We start from the raw sequence: 24,601 nt of genomic DNA, 5'->3' as shown, positions 1-24,601 counted from the left end.
GGATACTTACTTGAAGAAAATAAGCTAAACTGAGTAGGACTTGATATTTTTTGTTACTAGTGCTTCTGGCACTTCCATGAGAAATTCGGGATATAAAAACATTAAGAAAGTGGCATATCTTGGGTTAAAAGTTGCAGTACTTGAAGCAATGGAGAGAAACCGTTATTTCTGCATTCACTTCTCTGTGATGGAAACTCTTGAAGTTTCCCCATTTTCAGAACGGTTTATGAAGATTCCGGACCGGGAAGGCCGCTGAGCTGTTTTATGGAAGAACCAGCACCATATACAGACACTACGGGGGCTGCTGGCGGAGGCAACTGTCGCTTTGTGGAGTCCCCCAGTCAAGATCAGAGGCTTCAGGCTCAGCGACTTCGGACTCCTGAAGTCAGAGGTCATGTACAGACACCTCAGAACAGACCGCATGGTCACCAGTCGCCTGACCTACCAGAAGGCTATGGTAAGAGTTTTCCAAAACTATAAAATTGAAGTTTTTTCAAAAGACTTCAGAGAAAAATTCTCCCATTTTAATATATAGATGTGGTTTACCTGTTACATCATGCAGCATCCACGTGCATCTAATGGTCTGCCTTTTGAAGAAGGAACTAAGCAGTGCAGATGATGGAAGTTTGAGATTGGCTAATTAGCAGTTGGCTACGCCAGGATACACTGAGGGGTTGACAGTAAATTAAACATGAGTTTGTGGTATGATGCTGTTACAGAAAATTCACTGCTAATCTTGGTTGTGTATCTAGGGAGAACGAACATAAAGAGCTCTTTAAACTAGAGCAGTCATGCTATTTTTTCCTTCCCTCTTGGCATGTTGTGTAGGTTTGAGCCCACATTTGAGAAAAGATCAGGAAAATATAAAAGCAACGAAGAAGCCAGTAGTACAGAAGATTAGGGGGGATAAGATTAAGGAGAATTTACATCTCGGAAAAGAGTACACCAAATCTAGGAGTAAAGAAATCTAGTTTGAGGGTTTGGGTTGTCTCAAAATCTAAAAATAAAAATGCAAACTAAAACACGTTGTGCATGGATTTGTGAGTTTTAAAAAGAACGTTGAAATGTGTAGTCGAAGTAAATTTGTGAAGGAGAAAACAGTCCATGCTGCAAGAGATCAGGGGGATGGCTCAAGTACTTCCTCCTAGATCTGACAGAAGAATAACATTCTAATGGTTTTAAACACACTGTTTGCTTGGATTTTCTCAGATTTGTAATTTAGAATAATCTTCTTCCTTTCTCATAGAACAAAGAACAACGGTACAGGGACAGGTTTATTTTTTGCACACACAGACTGGAGTTAGCACATGGCATGACCCTAGGATACCAAGGTATGTATTTATAGTTACAAAGTCAGGGGTTTTTGGTGTGTCTGTGTGTGTATGACAGTAAGCTGAATCTTTAAGAGCAAAAAATTATGAAATGGCCTGTCTAAATTTAAAGGGAGAGCTACAAGCAGAGGAATAATTTTGGATCTTTCTAGTTACCTTTTCACTAAACATTAAGGATTGCTCTTTTTGAAAGAAGAAGTTACCTACTTGTGAATCATGTAAAACAAAAAGGAGAAAAATTGACCTTCAGGAATCCCCATTTGCCAAATTCTTCCTAAAATGTCAATGTGACTTTGTTTTTTGGTGAAGCTACAGATTTCTGAATCTTACCTAATTTTTTTTTTTTAGTATGAAACCCGTTTGGTCTGCAAATTGAAGAAAAAAGTGACTACTCTCTTAAAGCCATTGTTTCTTGAGTATCCAACTTGTAACTTTTGCTCTAATAGTGCTCACTTACATATAACTGAAGGAGAGAGAAATTGTCATCTTTAAACTTGAAGTGGTGTTGAGGTTTTTTATGCTTTAGACCAATGATTTGCAGCTGGAAAATTTGAATCCTCCACATGATTAATTTAGTAAAGCCTCCTTAAACCTTAACCTGCAGTTAATCCAGGTCTTTATGACTAAGGTCTGGCGCTCTTTCTTGAGGAGCTCTGAATCTGAGCTGTTCCTCTGGACCCACCTGCACACCAGATTCAGGAGTGAAACACACAGTTTGTAACTCTTCAGCTGCTGCGCTGGCTGGATAATACATGAGTGTGATACAGGATATTAGAAAAATGATATGAAGTAGTGTACACAAAAGTGTTGATAAAACCACAGTATATGGAAGGATATGAAAAATAAAGTTGAGAGAGAGAGAGAGAGAGAAAGTAGCTGATGTTAGATTAGCTGGTATCATCATCAGAAGAAATGACGATGGTGATTCATTCATGTCACTCGTGTCAGACTTGTGTGCCGAAAGCCTTTTCTCTTCTTCAAGTAATGCAATCTTAGAGCCAGGTTTTCAGGACCAGCAATGTAAGTGGACACAACAGTGTCTTGTGAGTCACAGGTCACTCTTATTTTAGTTAAAGGTGGCTTGCTTACTACCAAGTTGCAGTGCAAAAACCTAACCTTGGCATTTAGCACAGATATAGGTTAAAACTTGATGTAATCAGATGTCTCCAGTACTTTCAGATGCACAGCTGATTGAAACAAATGGTTACAACCATAATCTTCTTTAAGAAGCCGAACAAAGGCTTGTCTGTCTGCCTGTGTATCCCCTGCTGGCTCATACTCACTGTGACACTAATGAAGCCTTTGGTGTACAAAGTGTTTCTACCTTCCTAAAGCCTCTCAGTTTAGTCATATATATTGCTGTTGCATGGTTAGATTAGGTAAGGAAATACATAGCGTGATGTCTTCAGCCCTGGATAACAGATGAATCCATGCCAGCTGTCTAGAGAATACTTTACTTAACAATAGCTTTTCTGTCTAAAAATAATCTTCAGGATTCCCTCCTTCCTTTTCTTGCCACTCTTAGTGTTTTACTTTGTTAGGTGGCTGGGGCCTTAAGTGTTTTCAATTTTCTAGGTGTAAACACATCCTATGTATTAAATTCAAACACTACCTAAAAGTGAGTGACTACCTTTAGCAGCACTTAGAATGATACCCAAAATTTATCTAGGATGAAAGGGGTGAATGTGTTGGTAAAGCCTTTCTCTCAATGATTTATCAGTCAAATACTTAAGATTCTAAACTTGTCTAATTAATTTTTTTTAGGTGATCTTAGTATTTGGCTGCCTTAGCCTCTTAACTTATAGGGTGTTTGGAGACAGTGGTTGGTGCAGAGGCCTTTGGTTAATTGTTTGGTTTTTGCACATGAATCACATTAGTGTTAATGGGAATTTTTCTGTGAAATTTTTGCTATGAAAAAATGTCTCTTCCTCCTTTTTGCAGCCCTCAGGAGCCCTGTCATCACCTAAGTGATGATGTTGCATACGGAAGTTACTTTTAAGCTGTATGGCTTTGTTACTTTCCAAGCCTTTCAAAGACAGAAGGTGCTTTGCTGATTTACCTTTCTGTCCATGTACCTTTCTGTCCATGTACCTTTCTGTTGCACTGCTTAGATTGAGGATTCTAAAAAGGCAGCATTAAAATAGGTATTCTGCCCTTCCTAAGACTTTCATAGCCTACAATCACTGAGCACCAAATTCGTTCCCCTCTCTCCCCTGAATGTAAATTGATTTCATCTGAACTTCAGGAGTGCTTTAACATTTTGTTTGCTTTTCTCCTTAGAGACCTTAACAGTGTGAATTGTGATGAACTTGGACCCTTGCCTCCAGGTTGGGAAGTTAGAAGTACAGTTTCAGGAAGAATATATTTTGTAGATCATAACAACAGAACCACTCAGTTCACAGATCCACGACTACATCACATCATGAAGTAAGAACCTTGCCTGATAAAAAATTCACGTCAAGTTTGGATTCTTATACCTTTTATTTTTGTCCAATTTTAACTACAGTCTGGGAGTCATGAGGGGTTAAAAACTGGATGATAACGATAGTGGGGAACACATGCAACCAGTGCTCTAGTCAGGGTCTGAGCATTGGTTCTCAGTGCTGGTTTTATCTAAGGTTTTTGCAGACACTCATCAAAAATGTTTTTACTGTGCTTTGCAGTCCTCAGGTTTAAGGGAGGGCTTGCTTATTTCGGCACAACACTGATCTCTTTAAGCTGGTTTGGCAAAATTGCCCCAAGCTGTGCTGGAGTGAACATGTGGTTGTGGAAATGCTGGGGTGTGGGGTAGAGGGTCTGCCAGGCAGTTCCAGAGCAGTCAGCTCACGCCTGTCTGGATTAGCAGTCCTAGTTCTGTGCTAACTGTGCTAGACCTGAACTGGCTTTGTGTTCCCTTAAGCTACAGACAACAGGAATATAAAGCCAGCTGGAGGCTGGTCACCTGGTGCTGTGCACAGCCAGCTCGGGTTTAGCAGGATTTAATAAGCTCAAGGTCTCCATCACGCAAAGGCAGCTGAACTGTTAGAGAACTGACCCTGGAAGCAGCCTGGCAGTGCTTGTTGTGCCCAAGATCAGACTTTTTCCTGGATTTGAGTTGTCTGTGCTTGAAGCCAGCAGAGGAATCTGTGTCTAAAAAAATCACTGGATAGATAAGGATAGTTGAATGGATGAAGCTGCAACTATTTGGGACAAGTACATCTTTCTCTTTTAATGACCATAGATGCAGTACTTTTACTGTGTCAAGAATCCCCAGCCTGATTTTGCATGGGGCTGGAATAAAATTCATTGCATTTTTTAGGTGGTTCCACTTATAAAGCTGCTGTTTGTTTCATTAGAAGTCTCTCTTTGTGTTATGCTCTTCAAAGTTGTCTCCATATAGGAGAAATACCACACAAATTTTCAATTACTGCTCAGTCAGCATTCAGTGATCACGCTCCACAGCCTTCCACAATGTATTGCCATAGAAAAACTCAGCTGAAAAATGCTGAAACTCTTTATTGTAAATATCTGTATTCCCTACGTCCCTGAGTGCAGGGTAATGATGCTATAGAAATTACCCAGCTGAATACACGCTTCACTCCAGGTTCCTCTTAGCGAAGCTTAATCAGTTCTTCCATCGTTGTTTTACATATTCCTTATTGTTACGCTTCTAGAATAAATATTTGACTTTTCTTTCAAAGCCATCAATGCCAGCTAAAAGAGCCCAGCCAGCAGCCCCTGCCAGCTCCAAATGAGGGGTCACTAGAAGATGGTGAGGAGTTGCCTGCACAGAGATATGAAAGAGATTTGGTACAAAAGCTGAAAGTTCTTAGACATGAGCTCTCTCTTCAGCAACCACAGGCTGGTCACTGTCGCATTGAAGTATCCAGAGAGGAAATATTTGAGGTATTTGATTGACTTTTTACTGCTAATAGCAGCTTTTGTCACTCAAGAGTTAAGTAAAACTGATCTTTGATTATAGCAAGTTTGCTTCACCTGAGAGGTGCTGATACCACCAGATGTTACAGAGTGGTCATTGGAGTTGGCTTCAGATTAGCACCTTAACAGAATAATGTTTTCTATAGTAGAGTAACAATCTGTGTATTACAGTAATGCATCTTAGTAGACTTAGTTATAGGAAGGAAATAAAATATCTAATTGTGAAAATACACATGTAGGAATCCTACCGTCAGATAATGAAGATGAGGCCAAAGGACTTGAAAAAGAGGCTTATGGTGAAATTTCGAGGAGAGGAAGGCCTGGATTACGGAGGAGTAGCAAGGTGAGACGTGGGGGTTTGTCTGACACTTTTTAACTGTAAAATTGTCCTTGAAGTGACCTGTGGCTGATACCATTCCCTCTCAAATTATCTGTTAATGGTATATTTAAGTTATTTGTGATCTAGGTTATAGGTAGTGGTTGTAGCTTCAGTCTTCATATCATGGTAGACTGGAAAGGGGAAGCATGTGATTTAAGAGATGTCCCACAGCCCTCCTGGTGTCAAAGGCTCATACTAAATGACTTGGTATGCCTCGTATTGGGCAACATTACTGGAATTAATGCCAGATTGAGGTGTTTGTTTCCCCTCTTCTCCATAGATACTCTGTTTTCATCACCATTACCCAGTGTGTGTAAAAGGCTTCTTTAGGATAGGCTATTGATCTCATTGCAGAAAGTGCTGATCCCAGCAACAGGCTCCAGTTTCATAAGTGTGGAAATGTGATCAGCTCAAGTTGTGAGGTCTTTCAAAAAGGATACAGACTCTGGAGTAAAATCCAAATCACAGTAAAGATTTTGTTAAATACACTTGTCTGATTTCCAGTGAGTGGATTGCAAGACGATAGGGGTTCCTTTTTGTTATGCCTGAGCCACATTCAGGAGAGTCCTCTGATCTGTTGGATGTGGAAATGAACTAATCCTAAAAAAAAAAAAAGGCTAAAATTGTAGAGAAGACTTGCCTCCCTCTTAAAAATAATAATAATTCCCTGTGGGTCCATCAGATCTGAAGTTCTGGAGTTGATTGTAACATCATCACCAAAATACTCGTCTTTGCAGTGGCTCAGATGCATCACGCAAATTGAGAGATTTCTCAAATCCACAAAAGCTGCATTAGGTGTCTTTCAGTAACCCATCGCTGGACAAAGGAAAGAAGTTGGAACATTCTGGGCTGCCTGACCCGAGGCAAACTTGAGTGTCTCTGCTGTTGGCATCCTATTGCCCTGATGACTTTCATAATAGCCCATTTGCTGCAACAGACTCTTCCAGATCAGTACTGCTCCACTTCTAAGCATTAAGGTTGATAGTTCTCTCAGAATATTTTGGACCTGGGATGGGTGTCCGAATTTAATAATAAAGGAGTATTTGTCATGGTGAGTTGGGAGGTCAGAAATAGCTTTAGCTCCATTCTGGTCCTTGGTCCTTGTATGTTACTGAGGTGAGAGAATTTACCTAACCCCTCCTCTTTTAGTGCGATTGGTCTCTCTGCCCCTTCTGGGCTCTTTGCTGAAAGCAGAGATTCTCTGGTCATCATTTGCAGAAAAACAGCTTTTCTAAAGACCCTCAGTGACTGAGCTGATGGTGTTGTCTAACAGCTTGCTACAGCTTCTCTAACTGATGTTAATCCCTTCAGTACTTCTAAACTAAAACAAGTCTGACTGTGAGTGGAGTAAGACACTTTATAGATTTTTAAGCATACCTTTTTGGTCTGCAAATGGAGGGTGGTAGAAGGTGGTCTGATTTTGAAATAAGCATTTCATAACTGATGACTAGTTTGATGATTCACAATAATTGTGTTGTCTGAAACTTAAGTGGAAGTTGCACCCATCTAAAATACCTTTTCTTTTCTTTTCCTTTTTTTTTTTTTTTTTTTTTTTTTTGGCAGAGAATGGTTGTATTTACTGTGCCATGAAATGTTAAATCCCTATTATGGACTCTTCCAGTACTCCACAGATAATATTTACATGCTGCAAATCAATCCAGACTCTTCTATCAATCCTGTAAGTATTAACTTCTGAGCAACATACCTACTTCAACAGAGGTCCCCTGCAGTTTTTTGTTGTAGTTGTAGCTGTTCTTCCATGACAAGAGTGTAAACTGAAGGGTAAAGCAGAATAAGAACGTGTTAGTGAGTCTTGTATTGACTGTAGAGGCTATATACCTTGCTTGCCCTTTCTCAAAGCGCTGCTCTGCTTGCTTTTTTTTCTTACTGGAGGATTTGTGTTGATGCAGACCCTAAAAGGAGGAGCAATTCTGTGATAGTACAGGGGAATTTTTCCTGACATGATACTTCCTGACATTTGCTCTTTAAGATGGGGGAGATAAATTGGAAGAATCTCAATCGTAGGACTTATGCCTCAGTTTTCAAAATCAGTTTATAAGCAACATGAAAGACATAAAGGAAACAAGCACGTGGCCTGCTTCCTCAAGAGCAGAAGGATTTTGGTGGTTAAACAAAGAATAAACTGATTTGTTTGGCATTGTTGTATCTTGGATTCTGGGGATTTCAGGGGGATTTTCCTTTCAGGAGTTTTGCCCTTTGAGATGTATAGCGGACTTGTGCCCGATTTATCAGTCAGGTAACGCACAGAGACTTGTCTGAGGCATTTAATCGTTAAATGCTTCTGTTCTTGGTTATGTTATGAGGAAAAGTGGTGGCTCCTCTTGCCCAGAGGGTTGCGGATAACGTGCACTGCACATACAGCTGATGGCGCAGACATAACCACGAGATGTCAGTGTCTTCCTGCTGCCTGATTTTTCTCTCCTCTCTCCCTTCAGGACCATTTGTCTTATTTCCATTTTGTTGGTCGGATAATGGGTTTGGCTGTGTTCCATGGACACTATATCAATGGGGGTTTCACGGTTCCCTTTTACAAACAGCTGCTGGGGAAGCCCATTCAGCTCTCCGATCTGGAATCTGTTGACCCAGAATTACACAAAAGTTTAGTCTGGATCTTGTAAGTACTGTATTTATCAGTTGCCTCGCTGTAGAGAAGATGGGGTAGAGTATGTTGGCAACAGAGAAATAATGCTTTATAGAAAATGTTTGCGAAAATCTTGTAATGGGGGAGATCTGTACAAAATTATTAAACTACTATTTCTATGTCAAAAAGCTCAAGGTACTTGAGAAAAAGTTCTCCTTGCAAACTCTGTGTTAGCTCTCCTTGCAGCAAAGTAGGTACTAAATCATTAATGTTGCATGGGTGTAGTAGAGTATCACAGTATCAAAATCCAACTCAGAACAGAGTTCTGAGGGGAAGTACAGCCTTGTTCAAAAGAAAACCAACTTTGATTAAAATGGAAATAAATGGAAGTAGTTTGGGCTTCTGTACTCTTACAGTTCAGAACAAAATCCAACATTCAGTGTAGCTTTGGGACTCTTCAGCACTGCTTTGCATTATCTCAATTATTTTTTTCCCAAATGCTCTTTTGAATTTTGTACTTTGTTATGTGATCTCTTCCACGCTTCACACCAATACATGACAGCGGATCGGTTTATTGCTCTCTGTGTATGTGTATATAGGGTCTAATTATTTCTTCATTATCCTGAGTACTACTAGAATTAGAACAGTGAGGATGACACATCTGGTCGGGCTCTTCAACATGCATTAAGCTATACAGAAATTGGTGTTTGTGGCAATATTCCTCTAGTGGTGTGAAATGCAGATGGGTGGTTACTAGGTTTATCCTAAAGACTAACTAAGTGTTCAAATAACAAACTGTCAGCATCACCACTAAGAGTTATCAAAATACCAAAACTATTAGGTTTACCCTTTCTTTCCATTGCCAGAGAGAACGATATCACCCCAGTCCTGGACCATACATTTTGTGTGGAACACAATGCTTTTGGGCGGATTTTACAGCATGAACTCAAACCAAATGGCAGGAATATTCCAGTGACAGAAGAGAACAAGAAAGAATACGTCAGGTATTGCAGAACAAAAATATATCCTGCAAATGCAGTGGAAATAAAGTAGTAAACAGATTATTTTTTTTATATAGTGGAACTAATGAAATAAATATTTCGGGGGGGGGAAAAACCAGAGTCATAAATGACATGAGCATTTTCACACAGTGCCATATTGTAAGACCTGGGAAGATGAAGCTATGAATTGTACTTTGTTTTTTCTCCTGGTGGTGCAGCAATTAATTGTTGATGAAAAAAGGAACTGATGAGCACTTCTTTCATAATACAAAATGTGTGTATTAAACCAAGTTCCTCTGTAAAACGAGCATTTTCCAGCTCTGCTATAAAAAGCCCAGTCCTGTCTTTCTCATCATCCCTGACTTTTTCTTCCTCCCCCCCAGGTTGTACGTAAACTGGCGATTTATGAGAGGAATAGAGGCACAGTTCCTGGCTCTGCAGAAGGGTTTTAATGAACTTATTCCTCAACATCTCCTTAAGCCTTTCGACCAGAAGGAACTTGAGGTATATGTTTTATCCATATGGAATATTGTCTTGTAATTTGTTTGATCCAGAATCAAGCACTGATTTTAAAATGAAAACAAACTAAAAACAAACCCACAGAACTTATTCCAATTTAGGTACCAGAAAGCTGTGTATTTGTTTAACCAAACCCTTTTTAGTTTATTCTAGACATTCTTTGGGTTTACATTATTGAGAGGGCTACTTAAATAGGGAAAGAAAAACACACCGTGTTGTCTAACCACAAACTAATGCTCAAAGCAGGTGGTCTGGGCAGGGAGGGAGTACTGCAAGTCTGAGGAATTGTTGGCAAGACCTAACGTGTTACCTACCCCAGAACTTGTTTTCTTCGGTAACTGTTTTCATACATGGCTGTTCCTGTGTTCACATAGGGCACGGTTCACAGGGACTAAAATAGAAGTGTAGAGCATCCAGAAAAGAAATGAATTTGTCTTCTCATTTAATCCTGAGGTGCAGAATGCTACCCTTAAAATAATTCCTGTTGTAGCAGTTTTTCCTCTGGTTTTGCCTTTTTAAAAAAATAAGGCAACTTGTGGAATATGGAGCATTTGTGGCTAGCTTTGTGCTAGTCGTTGGTGCATACTGATTAATCCCATGAAGTTATTGCATTCCATTTGCTAGCTGCTTGAAAAGGCAGATTAAAAATCCATTAAATATTTCAATGCTGTCTGCGTCAGAACAGTCACAACTGTCCTAATAATGTAAATGAGCGTAAGTGGGGGCTGTCTTGGTGGCACAAAAAGGCAGCTGCTAAATGGTAGCTCTCAGAAATGTGATCCTCAATATGGAATATTATGGGAAATTCAGATTAACACATATTTTGTTTTGAGCAATGAAGTTTTCTCTGTGCCATTTACTTGTCGTTGCCAGGGGAGGTGGTTAGATTCATGGCCAGCAGTGACTTTCTTCTACAGTATTTTGCAACCTGGTGTCATCTGGAAAAGAGATTGAAGTAACATGTCTGGTCTGTGTCAGAGCCTCTCAGAAATGACATCAGAAAACAGATTAAAAGTTTCTGTAGGAACAACAAACCAACTAGGATGTTACCATAAACCGAGCAGGATTCTGTCGTAGTTGGTACTGGCACCTCTAGGACAGACCTGCATCAGGACGATGACGTTCTGTAGCACAGTAGATGGCATGTCTTCTTCCAAGTCTGTGCTGTACCCCCATAAAGATATGCTGTACTTTTCAGGTAGGATAGATCTTTAAAAAGCAGGTCTTGAATGGGCTTTTGACTGTAGTTTCTTGTGAAAATTCTGGTTCTGGTAAGTGTACTCCTTGGCCTCAGTTTCAGTGCAGTTTAACTGGAGAGATTTACTGCCTGTTCCAGACTGTTTTGGAGCATTACCATGCATCAAAAAGGTTGTTCAAGTGCTTAAAGAATGCTAGGCTTCGTGAAATGGTTGGATGTTGTGTTTTTATAGCTGCAAACCTGAAATAACTCTGAATGTTAAAGCGTTTTTCTAATCCTTGAACAGCTAATCATAGGAGGCCTGGATAAGATAGACCTGAATGACTGGAAGTCAAACACACGTCTAAAGCACTGCATGGCAGATAGCAATATTGTGAAGTGGTTCTGGCAAGCAGTGGAAACGTTTGATGAAGAAAGGAGGGCACGGCTGCTGCAGTTTGTGACGGGTTCGACGCGTGTCCCACTTCAAGGTTTCAAGGCTTTACAAGGTGACTGATGTGGAGGCCAAGTTAATCTGTGGTGGGAGACAGATAAAAATCGTGTGGGATTCACTAGCCCCTTGTAAAATATCAGCGTATTACTGGATAACTCAAGCACTTACAAACTTCAGGTCCCAAGAGCAGTTTTTCATTTGTCAGCAGCTCTGCTGATGGCAAACACTTCAGCCGTTGCTGATAGTGATATAAGCTGGTCAGTCTGTCATCGTGTAGCACTTTGGTGTCAATATTCGCTTATCAGTCTCCTACAACTCTGTGAACTGATGTTAAAATCATTGCATGCAAGCACGCACCTAATTATAGAGCTGACCGAACAACTTTTTCACATGAAAATTGTACTCCCTTCATTGTTTGGCAACAAACCCTTAGATTTTAAAACAAGTTCCTGAAAATTGCAGTTTTTGTCATCAGAAAAGGTGGCAGCGTCCTGGGCTGTTGTGATTCTCCTGGTAACATCCCATCTGTTGGCTGACAGTAAAGTGATGTTCAAAATTAAAAGACATAGTTCTGTTTTACAAGGAAAACCTTCTTGCATTAAAGCATTTTCATTTTTGAAAGTGCAACTTTGCTGACATAAAACTTAGCAGCTTTCCAAAATACTAGTCTGCAAATTCATTGTCATGAACAGCCCTGTCACTGCTGCCATCCCTTCATCAGCTGCAAACCTGATCTACAGATTTAGCCTGTGACATATTTAGGTTTGCAGCTGGAACTGTAATTTTCTCTTGTTATTTTATAAGTAGCAAAATCTGTGTGCATGAATGATGTTTTGTTGAAGTGCATTAACTAGAATGTCTGTCTGTAAGGTTCTACAGGCGCTGCAGGACCCAGGCTGTTTACCATCCATTTAATAGATGCAAACACAGACAACCTTCCAAAAGCCCACACTTGGTAAGATGAAAACATTCTGCATGTCAGTGCTTACTTTCCCTTTGTATTGGTTTAAAGGAGTCATCCCTGTTTGTCCTGGGTATGGATTTAGCCATGTGATATGCATAGATGACTCCCAAGTGCGCTTTGCGAGCGTGGAAATAACTGTACTGTGCAGCCAGCAAAATAATTGACTTCTCTTGTTATAGGTTGATTTGTCTTCTATACTATCTGTGGTTTTCGTTTATCCCAGAGTTGATTATTCTGGTTGGTGAGATGTTTGTAGTTATATTTCTACGTGTTCAGCGAAAGTATTCATCGAGAAATGACTCGCAGCAACACATCCTCATCCAGGGTTACAAAGAATAGTTTTCAGATGTAAAATGTAGGAAAAAGGTGCTATTGGTGCAGTGTAGGCACAGTGCTGAGCTCTTGTGTGGAAGTCTCACTCTATCAGAGACAGGAAACTATTTCAGCAGCGGCACAGATTGTCTGCAGGCAGAGCAGGGAGGAGGCCTGCCTGATGTCTTGCTTTATTTGCAAGTCTCCTGCATCTGGCACCTTCCGCCCCCTCCCAAACGCTGCCCTCTTAACTGGTGCGTTCCTGCTGCAGGAGGACACTTGGGTTTTATCTTGTCTCCTTTGGCCACCGAAGTGGCTGAGGTTTTCTTCGATTTTTACAAATTCTATCTATATGTAGCTGATCAATTTTTTTTTTCCACTAAGTATTTTAGATTCATGTGCTGCAATGTGTTGTTCTTTTACCTCTAGCTTTAACCGGATCGACATTCCGCCTTATGAGTCATATGAGAAGCTTTACGAGAAGCTGTTGACAGCTGTGGAAGAGACATGTGGGTTTGCTGTGGAGTGAAAAAGCAACCAAAGGAAACAGATGCTAGCTCATGGACCACCAAATCAAAAGCTAGAAGAAGCTTGCTGTGAACTTCCTGCTAAGCTGTCTGAAGCATTGGAACTCTAGACAACTTAGAGATGGGGCTGTTTCCCTTCCGCCACTGGTGGATGAGGGTGGGGGTAGGGGCTTTTGTTGGTGGTTTCCAACTCTATTTTCTCCCCTTTTGTTACAATAACCCCTTCCCTCTTCTTCCATTCCCCATAAAACGAAATGCAGCCAAGTTCAACATTTGGCTTTGGTTACACAGGATATTCTGCTAGATTTGTAACACATATTGTGATAGGGTCAGTGACCTGTGGGGTTTTTTTAAATAGGAGAATCAAAGTGTAATTAAGAATGAGCTTGATTCGCTGAGGACTTGCAACTGGTAGGTGTACCTGATTAAGTTTGTCTTAAATCAAACTTGAGCCCTTGTAGAGTCTGGTGGGTGCAGAGTGTCTGACTGGCACTGGAATTTGCATTGCACATTTTAAACACCTGTTTAAAAAGTAAACTTCTAGCAGAAAATACCTCCACATGAACATTTAACTGAAAGGTAAAAAAAATCCAAGTTCTGCCTTAGCAGGAAGCTCCCAGTGGAAGCTGTGGCTCACCTTGAGAAAAGTGAAGGAACCTGGGACAGCTTAAACGGTATTGTATGATTGCTTTTTGGTTGTCCTGGCTGAAATCTAATTGTTTTGCACATGAAAACAATTATTTCCCCCTGCAGAATTACTTTCCATACTTCGTCAGATGTAAGTACCTCGCAGAGAAGCCTTTTAGGGAGGAGACAGAGGATAAAAACCTGTTCAATCCCAAAGCTGTGATTTCTGTGCCACTGTTTTACCCAAGATGTGTTTGTGTGACTTCAAATTCTAAGACTCACATGGAAATCGCTAAGTTAACAGAGCAGACTTCTGTTCCAAAGTTTTTGGCCTTGGGAAAGGTTTATTTGGAGGTTGAGGTAAAAAACATCTTAAATGTTATGGAAAGCTATTGGAAGAATTTATGACTTCAGTTCTGTAGGGATGAAAATTTCTCCAGAGAGCCATATAAGGCTATTTTTTCAAATATCTGAAACTAATATTAAAAGGTTTGTTCTCTAACACATTGCTAAAACAACTTCCCAGGGGAAACAAAAGCAAATCAAATACCTGAATCGCTAACATTTTTTCCAGTTTGCACACCAAGATGAGACAGTATTTTAACAAATAATACGGCTTCAGAAAGACCCAGTTATCTATCAAACATGTCTAAACTTAAGTAAAGCAGACTTGCTTGTATAGGATTTTTTTTTTCTTTGGCAAGTCTGATTTTTAGAGAGATTCATTACTGGAACATTTAACAGATGTTATGTTTATGGAATAGTGCATTGAAATTCAGCTGTGGGTGAGAGATCGTTCTTAGAAGATGTCTACTGGAATACTTCTATTTTGTCTTTTTTTAATTGAATTTGATAATAGCTTTAAACTGTGATAGGACAGAAAGTAGACACTTGTCGAAACCCTGGCATCTTTCTCTGTTTTGTTTGTTTGTGGTTTTCTTTTTTTCCATTGACCATAATTCTTGTGATTTGTGTCGCGAGTAAGGATTGCATCGGAGGTGTAAAATTGTACCATATTGTGAGATTTGCACGGGGTGGCTAAGGATGCTCATCCTGCAAGGCTGTACAGGAGAGGTGTGTTTAGACCCATGTTCTGTGGGAATCTTTTGGCACTTGGGGACCAGTTTCTGCAGTGCTGGTTGTTGGGATGTAAATGAAACTATGTGACTTTTTGCAGAAAAGAGAGGAAATGCAACTGTCTGCAGAGAAGGGTCTGCCTGGTCTGGGGCTGAGTAGCAGAATCCCCACAGCCCTGGCTTTTCAGAATGGCTGTGAAGTCGCACCTGTTCGTAGAGTGTATTTAATCCTTTCAGTATGTTTGAATGTGCAATAAACCAGTCAGATAGGAAAAATGCAAAATGGATTATTGCCCAAAAGCTTTGCATGCAGTCTCATGTGGATTTTTCACTAAAAGAGTTTAAAAAAAAAAACCCCAGATACTCAAGCCCACTACTAACAAAAGTGCTATCACACAAGCTCTACATGCAGCACAACTGGCTCAGTACAAACCGAGTGAGGTGAAGGTAAAGGCCCTTGATTTGGAGATCTCTAGGTCAAGTAGCTTTATGTCAATGACACAGTTGACGTATGGTAGTTCCTAATGTCTTTGCTAGGTCAGTGTTTTATTGAATGCACAAAATAAGAATAGGCAAGGGTTGTTGTTTTGAAAAGTCTGTCTGTTTTTTGCTGTATTTAAAAGCCCTCGGTCAAGGTACCTCCTCCGTGCTGACAGTAACGAGAATAGGGCACTGTCTTTTTAATTATTTCAGTTCTCTTTTAAACAGCTTCACCACCTCTCCCATCGTGTTGTCTTTGCAATTTTGTGCCACTTCAGTGACGACGAAGACGTTTTTTGTGCTGTTCTGTACGTGCATTTGAGGCAGGCCTTAAAGCTGGCAGGGTGGATGGAGGAAAATAAAGCAGCGAGGCAGGATGGGTTTTAAGCGGTGGCTTGTTCTTCCCATGGCTGGTTTCAAGGCCAGGGAAGGATGAAATGCAAACAGGAGTTTGCATGGCTCGAGCCGTGGACTCTCTGAGGTCTCGGGAGCTGTTCGCATCACCTCGGCTGTCTGAATTTGTACGTTCATTCCCACTCGGTCTGCCAGCACTTGAACTGGTTGTTACTTCTCAAACTTGCCCAAAGAATGACATCGAGTCTGGTGTTCGTTTTGTCATTACACGTTCCACCTTGTACGCGGGATACTCTTGGATCTGACCTGAAGGAAATACAAGGTACAGTGTGTCTTTTGTTCCTGTCCTAAAGGCAAACCTAAAAGCTGGTCCATTGGCACAGACCTTCCGTGCTTGCCCTGATACTGCTCATCAGCCTATCCTATACGCTCAGGGATGTAGGAAACCACCACTTTGCTCGTGTTTTTAAATCGGGAAGAAACGAGACTGTTTTATGAACGTTAGCGTTAACTTGGGCATTATGTTAGACGAGACCCTGCTTCAAAAAAGGCTGCTCGAAGCTCCAGATGGTGAAATCAGCGTTTGCTCAGGAGTGTGTGCTTAGTTCAAGTCGAGGTGGTTATGAAATCCAACAGATTTTGTAAATTAGTGATCCAGCCACCGGGCCCTCTGGAGCCGGTGCCCAGGTTCAGGGCCGCGTGGCACAGCAAGTTCCCAGAAACACAGTATGGATCTGTTTTTAATTTGTTAATTTTTTTGTTCCTCAACCACTTTATAATGTATTTTTTTAATTTATTATTTTGTAATGTCATGTTTTAAGTATTGCTGCTATCCTTGTTATTCTTCCCACTGTTTTTATTGCAGATTTATTTTGTGAAAGTTGTACACTAATGTTTCATTTTATGTCTAAATCAAAGTATTTAAAGAAATACTAGTTCTATTTAATGTGGTTATGGAACCAGCTGGAATAAACAGTGATTGTATAGTAGGCTGGACCCAGGAGGTCATGTTCATTTTTGTTACATATGCAATAAACTCACAACTTTAAACCCTTGGTTTCCACCATTTTGTTTGTTAATTCTCCTGTGACTTCCATAAATATTTTGATAACGCTCATAATTAAAGTGTGGTAGTGTTGTGCTTAGCTGCGATGGGGGTGGAGGATAAAGGTGGGGGTGGAGGATAAAGGCAGAGCGTTAAAGGCGGCAACAACAGAAAAACGTTGCGGTCATTACAAAATACTGAGTAAGATTGAAAAAAAAATCATTTGTTTGACAAGCCTTTATCTTTTTCCCTTCTTACCTTATTATTTGTCCTGTTATTTTTCCAAAACCTCAGTTTTCAGGAAAGAAATTATAACCCCTCTTTTAATGAGCTGGAGAAATATTTATTAATGCTGATGAACAGCCCTAGCAATGCACCCCATAGGGGACCTGCCCCCCCCCCCCCCCCCACTAGGGCAGAGCACCCCGTAGGGGGCCTGTCCCCCCCTCCACTGTCAGAGCACCCCATAGGGGACCCGCACCCCCACCCCTCGGAAGCACGTGCGGCTCCTGGCCCCGCCCCTTCCCCAGGCCCCGCCCCCTTCCCCCGCGCCCCCTGACTGCCCGGAAGGGGGCGGGGAGGCGCGAGCCCTCCTGGAGGACCGCCCTCCCCCGCCTCTATGGTAGGTTTTGCCGAGACGGGACCGCTCGGGCGGCCCGTCTGTCCCCCGCCGCTCTCCGCTCCCCGCCGCTCCTCTCTATGGTGCGGGGAGGGGCGGTCACGTGGCGCGGGCAGGCCGGAAGGAGCCGGGCAGCGGCGGTTAAATGAAGCGGGGCCGGAGGGGCGGCGCGGGGGCCGGTGAGTGTGGCTGAGGGCCCGCTGCGGCCCGGGGTGGGGGGAGCGGCGAGCGGCGGCAGGGGAGGAGCTCGCTCCGGATGCCGGGGTTCACGCCGGGACTCCCTGCCTCGTCCCCTGGGCCTTGCCTGCTCCCTCGGCGGGGCGCCCGCCCGCTGCCCCCGGCTGGGGCCCTGCCTCGCGTGTCCCTCCGTCAGGCCCAGCGTTCTGCCGCCCGGTCCTTTCTTCCCTTCCCCGGGACCGGCCCCGCTCCCTTCTTCCCCCGGGGTCAGGGGCTGGCCCCCGTGAGGCCCTCACCTCCCCCCAGGGCCGAGTCCTGTCCCCCCTCAGGCCCAGGGTCCCTCCCCGGGGTTAGGGGCTGGCCCCCGTGAGGCCCTCACCTCCCTCCCGGGCCTGGGGTGCAGCTGAAGTCCCGTGTGTGTCCCCCAACAGGGAGAAGGGCACCCAGGTGCAGTTTGCCGGTGCTGCTCTCCGTGGGCTCTCTTCACTGGCTCGTTTCAGGTACCCCGGGCTGTGCGCTTATACTCGGGAAGAAAAATAGCGTCGTCGGCTCTGGAGCTGGTGGGGAAAGGCGGATATAAGCTTGTTCTTCACTTCTGACCCCGTCTTGTTGTGGAAACACTTGGTGCCGTTGAGACATCTTGACATTTCGGGTATCTGCTGTGGGAGCTGCTGCAGAAAAGAAACCTAAAACACAGCTGTTCAGAGTTGAGGGATCTGTGTAAGGGATACTCCTCCTCTTCTCTCTCTATTGATTTGAGTGCTGGCTCAGCGTGGTGGGAGAGAGCAAATGCCGGAAGCGCTAACGTGCACAGCGTTTATATAACGGAGGTGTCTGATGGGTGCTTCTGCCTCTGGAGCTGTGCTCGTTCCCCCAAACGGCTGGAGGAAGGTCAGGTTTTCACACCAAGTATTCCAAGACTGAAGAGTTGTAGGTAACTCCAGTGTGCATGTGAAAAGAGGAGCATGAGCTCACCCAGGCAGCGCTCCCGCACGCTGCTTTGGAATGGGTGAAATGTAGGTCAGCTTAAAAAGTCTCTGTAATCTCGTGGATCCGTTGGCTTTGCAACTGCGCTCCCTGGAACCCTTGCGCGGCTGTTGGGTGGGTAACAGCCATTTGCTCCTGCGAGTCTGGCCTGGGAGGTTTTTCTTTTCATCTCACCTCTGCTTTGTGACCTGAAGCGTTGTCTTAGAATGTCTTCTAGTATCTTAGAGTCTTATTGAAAAATACTTACACCAAAAACATAGCTTTCATATGAACAAGTTTAGTTGTCAGTGTTGCTATTCAGCGTCCTTACTGCTCGTCAAGCAAGGTTCAGTTTCTAACATGAAGCGTTACGGTTTGGTCACCATTCTGGGACTTTGATGCTTTAAAGAAGGAAGGCTCATGTTGCTGCTGTGCACTTTTATTTCCATTATCGAGGTGTAATGCTGAGGGACTACAGCTCGGTTGTCCATGTGCTTTTCACAGTGTCTCTTCTTGTGTTTCTTTTCCAGCTTACTAACTGCTCTGCAGAACAGCAGACTCTTCTTGCTTTATTTCGGGCAGCAATCCTAAAAGCAACAGCTGATTGCCTTGGTGGCTGAAAGGCACAGGTAGCACTTAGTGCTAAGACCTATGAGCAGATCCCCGTTTCTCTTATTCTGCTCCTGTGGTGGTTGGTTCCTCTTTCTTACAATTTCTGCTATCTTGAACAACATACTTTGGAGCTGTTGCAGGTTTCCAGCGGTAGCAATGGAGGAGAAAGCAGCTGTCCCTGGTCAGGTGGATAGACTGGACTTTGCATGCTCAGTTATAAAGGGGCCTCCTCCCACTTCCAGAGAGGATGGCGTAAGGGCTTTTTTCCTCCAGCAACCTGTTTGGAAGGTGAGGGGGGAATGTTTGAGACCCATCATTCTGCAGACCCACATCTTGAGCAGGTTCTGGTACGGCCCTGTACAGGTACCAGGCCGTAGGAGCGTGCAGCGCAAACCCTATGGTGGAACCCATTTTCTTTAGGACTGGTAGAATTGCAGGGACAGCTTTTAATTACAGAACTTTGGGATTTACAGCTTTAATCTGAGCTTTTCATTTCTAGGACGAATGCTGTGCAAAAATTCCACTGCCTTACATCAGGCCTTCGGATATTGTAAACATCTTAATAGATTTCATGTGCTGGGTGTCTGCATGGTGCGACTAGATGTTAATAAACAATCATCTTGACAGGAGTTTGTGCCTGGAATACCAAGGCTTGGGAAAGGACTCAGACCCACTTCCTGAGGAAGATCTGTAGAGACATTCAGCCTGCTTGGTAGTGCTGCGTTTTGGTAACGGACCTTCTTCCATCTCTTTTTCTTCCCTTCCTAGGATGTTGGCCTGGCCGCAGGCATCCTTCTCGGGCAGCTGTGTAAGTCAGGGCACGAATAACAGTTCCTGGAAGAGCAGCTGGGGCAGGCTTTACTGGTGATAAGGTACATTCTGGTTTCCAGCAGCGTGCTGGCAGCCTGTTCCTGGGCTCGTGTTTCAGAAGCTGCCTCGGAAGTCCAAATTCCTGGGTAGACCAATGCTTTGTCTGCCTGAGAATGCAGTGGGCGTTACTGCCGCCGGCGAGCTACGATCGCTCTCAGCGTGGCTTGTGCTTTGAAATTGGACACAAATTGCTAAAAAGTCCTGTAGCAAAAATAGGTGGAGTGAGCACGTAATTCCGGTGACTTTGGTGCAGCTGGAGAGGCAGGAAGCGTTCCTCCAGGGCCAGGAGCTGATTAGCCAGCCTGAGTCGCCCAAACCCAAGTGCGAGAGATCTGGAGCCCTACGGGTGGTTTTTTAAGTGCCTGCTGGAAGAAGCTCCCATCCGTTAATTTGCAATGGGTGTCTTATTTTTATTTCTTTCTCTTTAAAGCCATTGTGGTGGTTTGCTGTGTCATAGCGCCGGCAGCTCGGCGCGGCTATGGGCGTCGGGCCTTGCCGCTGGCTGCATTCTTTTTGGGACAGTCAGAACTGTGCCGCTAATTCCTCTCGTCAGAAGCGTGGGGTTTTTTTGCACGTGGATTTGGTCTGGAGATGTTTTGAGTCTCCATTTAAATTATTGAATTCAAACATCTTCTTAACTACTTAAAGGAGAGGCGCTAAGAGTCTCAGAAGTCTGCGTGTGCGTTCAAATAATAGTGTTGTGTACTGCCTGCCTTGGTCAGTGGGTGAACTTTTCAAGCTGCTATGTGTAACTTCAGTTACTCCCAGTAGGATCTAACCCTGGTGGGGTAGGTGCCTTTTATAATGCAGTGAGCAGTGGCAGGTGTGAAACATGCAGCTGACTTGGGACATGAGCTATCATCCAGTAGCAGCCCAGGAGATAAGGTTATCTGGGTACTGAAGTGGTAGTTCCTGTGGTTGAAATTGAGCTAAATAACGTGCTGATCAGCATTAGTCTGACGAGAAGTAGAGTACTTGTGTTTTAAGCAGGTTACTGGGACGGGAAAATCTGGGAAACTGGGGAAGGATAGGCAGGGAAAACAGGAAAAAGAGAAGGCCACTTAGCAGTGACCTGGTGGCTTGAGTAAGTTATCCTTGCCAGAGCACTGAGATGTGAGATAATAAGGAATGTTTTACTGAGCTGGGACAACCTCGCTCTCAGCAGCCTTCGTGTCACTTTTATAGAATTTGTGGTTTGTTTTGGAATATCTCGGAGGTGATATTTTTCCTCTGGGTCAGTGCTTAAGAGCTTGTGGTGGTTTTAAATTCGTAATGATCCTTGAGAAGTCTTAATTCCTGAGGACTCGTAATCATATTCCTGCTGAATGACACCTTTCTCCTAATTACCAGCGATGCTGTGGTTCCATCCCTGAATTTGTGAAGGGAACTGTTAGTGTCTGATTAAGTGGAAAAAAGCATTGGGGAAAGATTTCAAGACAGGGCAGCTGCTACCCTGAGTCACGATGCCATCTCGTAGTGTTTCTGACCCACGTTGGGGGAAGTTTAAATTCAGTGTGGCTTCCTTGCTGGCTTTGGGGGAGCCTGACTCCTTTGCTGATGCCGACGGTGCGTGTCTGTTCACAGGCTGGTATTTTGGAGGCTGTCGCCGTCACTCGTAACAAGAAGCAAAGTTGATGAGCTGCAATAAATCTAGGAATGTATGTCAGTGTCAGGGTGACCTGAAACGTTTTCAGTTGGCTTTTGAGGACAAGTGCTGTGTTGCTCACACTTGGTCTGCTTACCTCTGTAAGGAGACTGAGCTGCTGTTTGCATTATTTAGCTAAGTATTTGGACAGGATCTGTAGAGGCATCACGTGATATTACTCTGTAGTAAAAGGTGATCAGGATTTGTGCTAGCTGTCTTGTTTGGGGAATATAAGGATGGAAAAAGGCCTCAAGTAATAATACTTCTCACACAAGGCTGCTGTACTGCTGTGTCAATACTGATGTGCTCTTACCAAGCTGTGGGCACTGTTAGCGCTGTGTCTTGACTGGGGAAAGGAAGACAGCGGTTGGCTTTTTGTAGCCTTTGCAATACCAGAGTTAGGAACAAATTTACACTTCTACTTCCAAATACCATCCTGAAGATGTGATGCATTTTTATATTTGATGGAGGAGGGAGGGAAACCTCTCTTGCAGATCGCTTTTGCTTGAAGGTACCTGAAGGCTGGTAGCAGAAGAGGCACTTACCCACATACCCGGGGCAAGTACAAAATGTTGGGTAAACATGTTACAGTGGGGTGGCAGAGTGGAAGAGGCAGCAATGTTGACAGCTGCCTGCAGCGGAGCGGCGATGCTGCCTAGAAGACTTTCCTCCTCTCCCTGCTCTCGCTGTAGTGCTGTAATGCAGTTTGAGGAAGGCGACAGCAGCAGCATAATGGGGAGGCAGGAAAAGAAGCTTTTTCTCCCTTGCAGGAAACCCGCAGATAGGGTGTTTCATACCTCCCCTGCTGCTAGGATTTCCAGCTACAGATGAGCAAGACCCATCAGCAGTAACTTGACTAGCATAAATAGTTATGTCCTCTCTATACATTGTTAAACTGGAATCCTATTGTAGTGGAGAAGGCTTCATTGTGTATAAACTGGGAGGTGCCCTTGGATCAGCCACGACTAGCACAGACCAGCTTGCAATGGCCGGAATGCACCTCTGGTTTGAACACAGCGTCTGAAGAGCGCTCCTCAGCTTAATGTTTTTGTGTTTGTTTAGCAGTTTGCGGCTGCTTTTACTGATCCCCCATCCCAGATGGTTAAATAATCTGTTTGATGTTGTACTGTTGCAACACCCAGGAAAAGAATTTATATTCTGCTATGTGAAGGCTTAAACAGTGTTGGACACTTGGGTGCGATGACTAAGGGGTAGGCACACAAATTTGCAGCCTGAAAACAGTCGTGTCCTTAGCAAAGGGTCTGACTGCAGCCTGTGTAACCTCTTAGCTGCGGCCTGGAGTGGTTTTTGTAGTCTTGTGTATGCAAAATGTTTGCCTTGAGGTGAAATTGTTACGTACCTTGCAGTGTCCTAAATCTGCATGACTGTGGACCTGGAGAGTTAATGTGCAGTGCTTCTTTCCTTGCTTTTTAGCTGGCCAGCTGACAATTCATTCATTTGTGAACTTTAATAGGCTCCAAAGAGAATGATGCTGGATGTGGAGCATCTCTAAATCCGGCCATGATCTGATTTCACCGTTTTCAGTTCTGATGTAGTGGTACGCTTACCTCAAATACAACCTCTTTGCTTTCCTGCTATTTTAACGTATTCTGCCTAAACCCGACAGTGGCCACCACCACGTGACGTGGGTGAAGTCGGACTGGACAACTGTCGTGAGCCTGGAAGGCTGCCCTCAGCTTTTGCTGCTGCGAGTTTGCTGGGCTGGAATCGGCTGCAAGGCTGACGCGTGGCTGCAAACAAAACGAAACCCAGTTCTACAAAAGCAGTTGCTGGCTGGCTTGAAAATCTTGTAACAACTGGTCGTGTGCGGTGCTTGAGCAGTAAGGACGTAGTTCTTCAGAGGGGCAGGTGACAATCCTTCTCGTGCAGCAGTTGTTGGGTGCAATAGGCAGCTTTTTTAACTTCCCAGCAGGAATCGGTGTAGAGCATGGACTCAGGTATTGCACGTGCCTTATGAGGTTTCTGTCGGTATTTTACTCTCGGTACGTAAGGCAGTTTAAGACTCGTTTCACTGCAGAGTGAACTTGGCCCGTTGGCTCCGTGTGGCTCTGAGCTGACTCTTGTACATCTTCAAGCCCTCAACTGAATGTGTAAAAGCACCTTTCAAAAGCTGTGCCTGATATCGGACTAGGAGCGTGTATAGTTTGAGTGCTAGTCAGATATCGGCTGTGGTTGCATAGTGTCAACTGTTAGGCTGCAGCTTAAGATCTTCTCCCTTCTTGCAGTTTATTTTAGCATTTTATTTCTCTTCTCCCAGTTATGCTGTGGTGGATGTGTGAGGAGAGATACTATCTGATCTGAATCCTACAAAGTAGTTTTCCAGGGCATTTCTTTTCAAAGCTGTAACAAATGCTGGTGGAGCTCAGTGGGAGAGGAGGTGACAGGCTGTGGTGCGGGAATGGGACCATCTTAAGCAGGTATCGCAGTGAAACCCTTCTGAACATGAAGCCACAGCTTCTGGCCACCGACCTTTGAAATTATGGCAAGTGCAGATGATTAACATGGCTCAAAAAAAGGGTATGGCTGTAATAACCAGAATATGTGACCTGTGAAGCCATTCTTTTTGGAAGTCCCTAATTCTGGGATGTTTGACACCTAACTTTTAAGTTGATACTTCTAAAAGTACCGTGCAGATTGACACAGAAACCTTCCTTTTTGCTAAGGTGGGCTACTGCAACGAGTCAGGGGTTTTTTTTCCCTCTGTGCCACCTGAAGGTCAAGTCTTGGCTTTTATATTGTCAGCAGCTTTGTGAAATGAGGTGAGTTGTGCTTTGCAGATTGCAGCCATCCTGGAGAGCAAAGTTTCTTGTGATAGGTTCAGGTCACATTTAGAATAAAATAAAATAATTTTAAAATCCCCCTTCCTTTCCACATTTGCTCTTGATGGTGTGTTTTGGTTTTTCTGGAACACAACTTCCCAAGTGC

At 43.5% G+C, this 24,601-nt stretch overlaps 2 protein-coding genes across 8 annotated transcripts in view; both read left to right on the top strand.

The window, feature by feature from the left end:
- The window catches only part of SMURF1 (SMAD specific E3 ubiquitin protein ligase 1), a 47,578-nt gene extending 30,807 nt beyond the window's left edge, over positions 1-16,771 (top strand). For 2 of the 5 annotated variants that reach the window (XM_068422537.1, XM_068422536.1), the window contains 12 exons: positions 204-457; positions 1,247-1,331; positions 3,612-3,758; positions 5,012-5,216; positions 5,489-5,592; positions 7,192-7,306; positions 8,085-8,263; positions 9,097-9,234; positions 9,615-9,735; positions 11,235-11,436; positions 12,252-12,336; positions 13,087-16,771. In XM_068422537.1, coding sequence (XP_068278638.1) covers positions 204-457; positions 1,247-1,331; positions 3,612-3,758; positions 5,012-5,216; positions 5,489-5,592; positions 7,192-7,306; positions 8,085-8,263; positions 9,097-9,234; positions 9,615-9,735; positions 11,235-11,436; positions 12,252-12,336; positions 13,087-13,186 — 1,735 coding nt within the window. In that variant the 3' untranslated portion in view covers positions 13,187-16,771. The remainder of the gene's footprint in view (positions 1-203; positions 458-1,246; positions 1,332-3,611; positions 3,759-5,011; positions 5,217-5,488; positions 5,593-7,191; positions 7,307-8,084; positions 8,264-9,096; positions 9,235-9,614; positions 9,736-11,234; positions 11,437-12,251; positions 12,337-13,086) is intronic. The other 3 variants (XM_068422542.1, XM_068422539.1, XM_068422538.1) reach the window with 3 other exon arrangements.
- A 571-nt stretch (positions 16,772-17,342) lies between these two features.
- Positions 17,343-24,601, top strand: part of RNF216 (ring finger protein 216) — an 80,567-nt gene continuing 73,308 nt past the window's right edge. The window contains exons 1-2 of one of the 3 annotated variants that reach the window (XM_068423424.1): positions 17,398-17,564; positions 17,994-18,062. The gene's annotated coding sequence lies outside the window, so the exon portion shown is untranslated. The other 2 variants (XM_068423425.1, XM_068423423.1) reach the window with 2 other exon arrangements.

The sequence above is a fragment of the Nyctibius grandis genome, chromosome Z (genome assembly GCF_013368605.1).
Source record: "Nyctibius grandis isolate bNycGra1 chromosome Z, bNycGra1.pri, whole genome shotgun sequence".
Classification (NCBI taxonomy): domain Eukaryota; kingdom Metazoa; phylum Chordata; class Aves; order Nyctibiiformes; family Nyctibiidae; genus Nyctibius; species Nyctibius grandis.
Note: the sequence above shows the minus strand (reverse complement) of the source record. Positions and strands in the feature narration are given on the sequence as shown.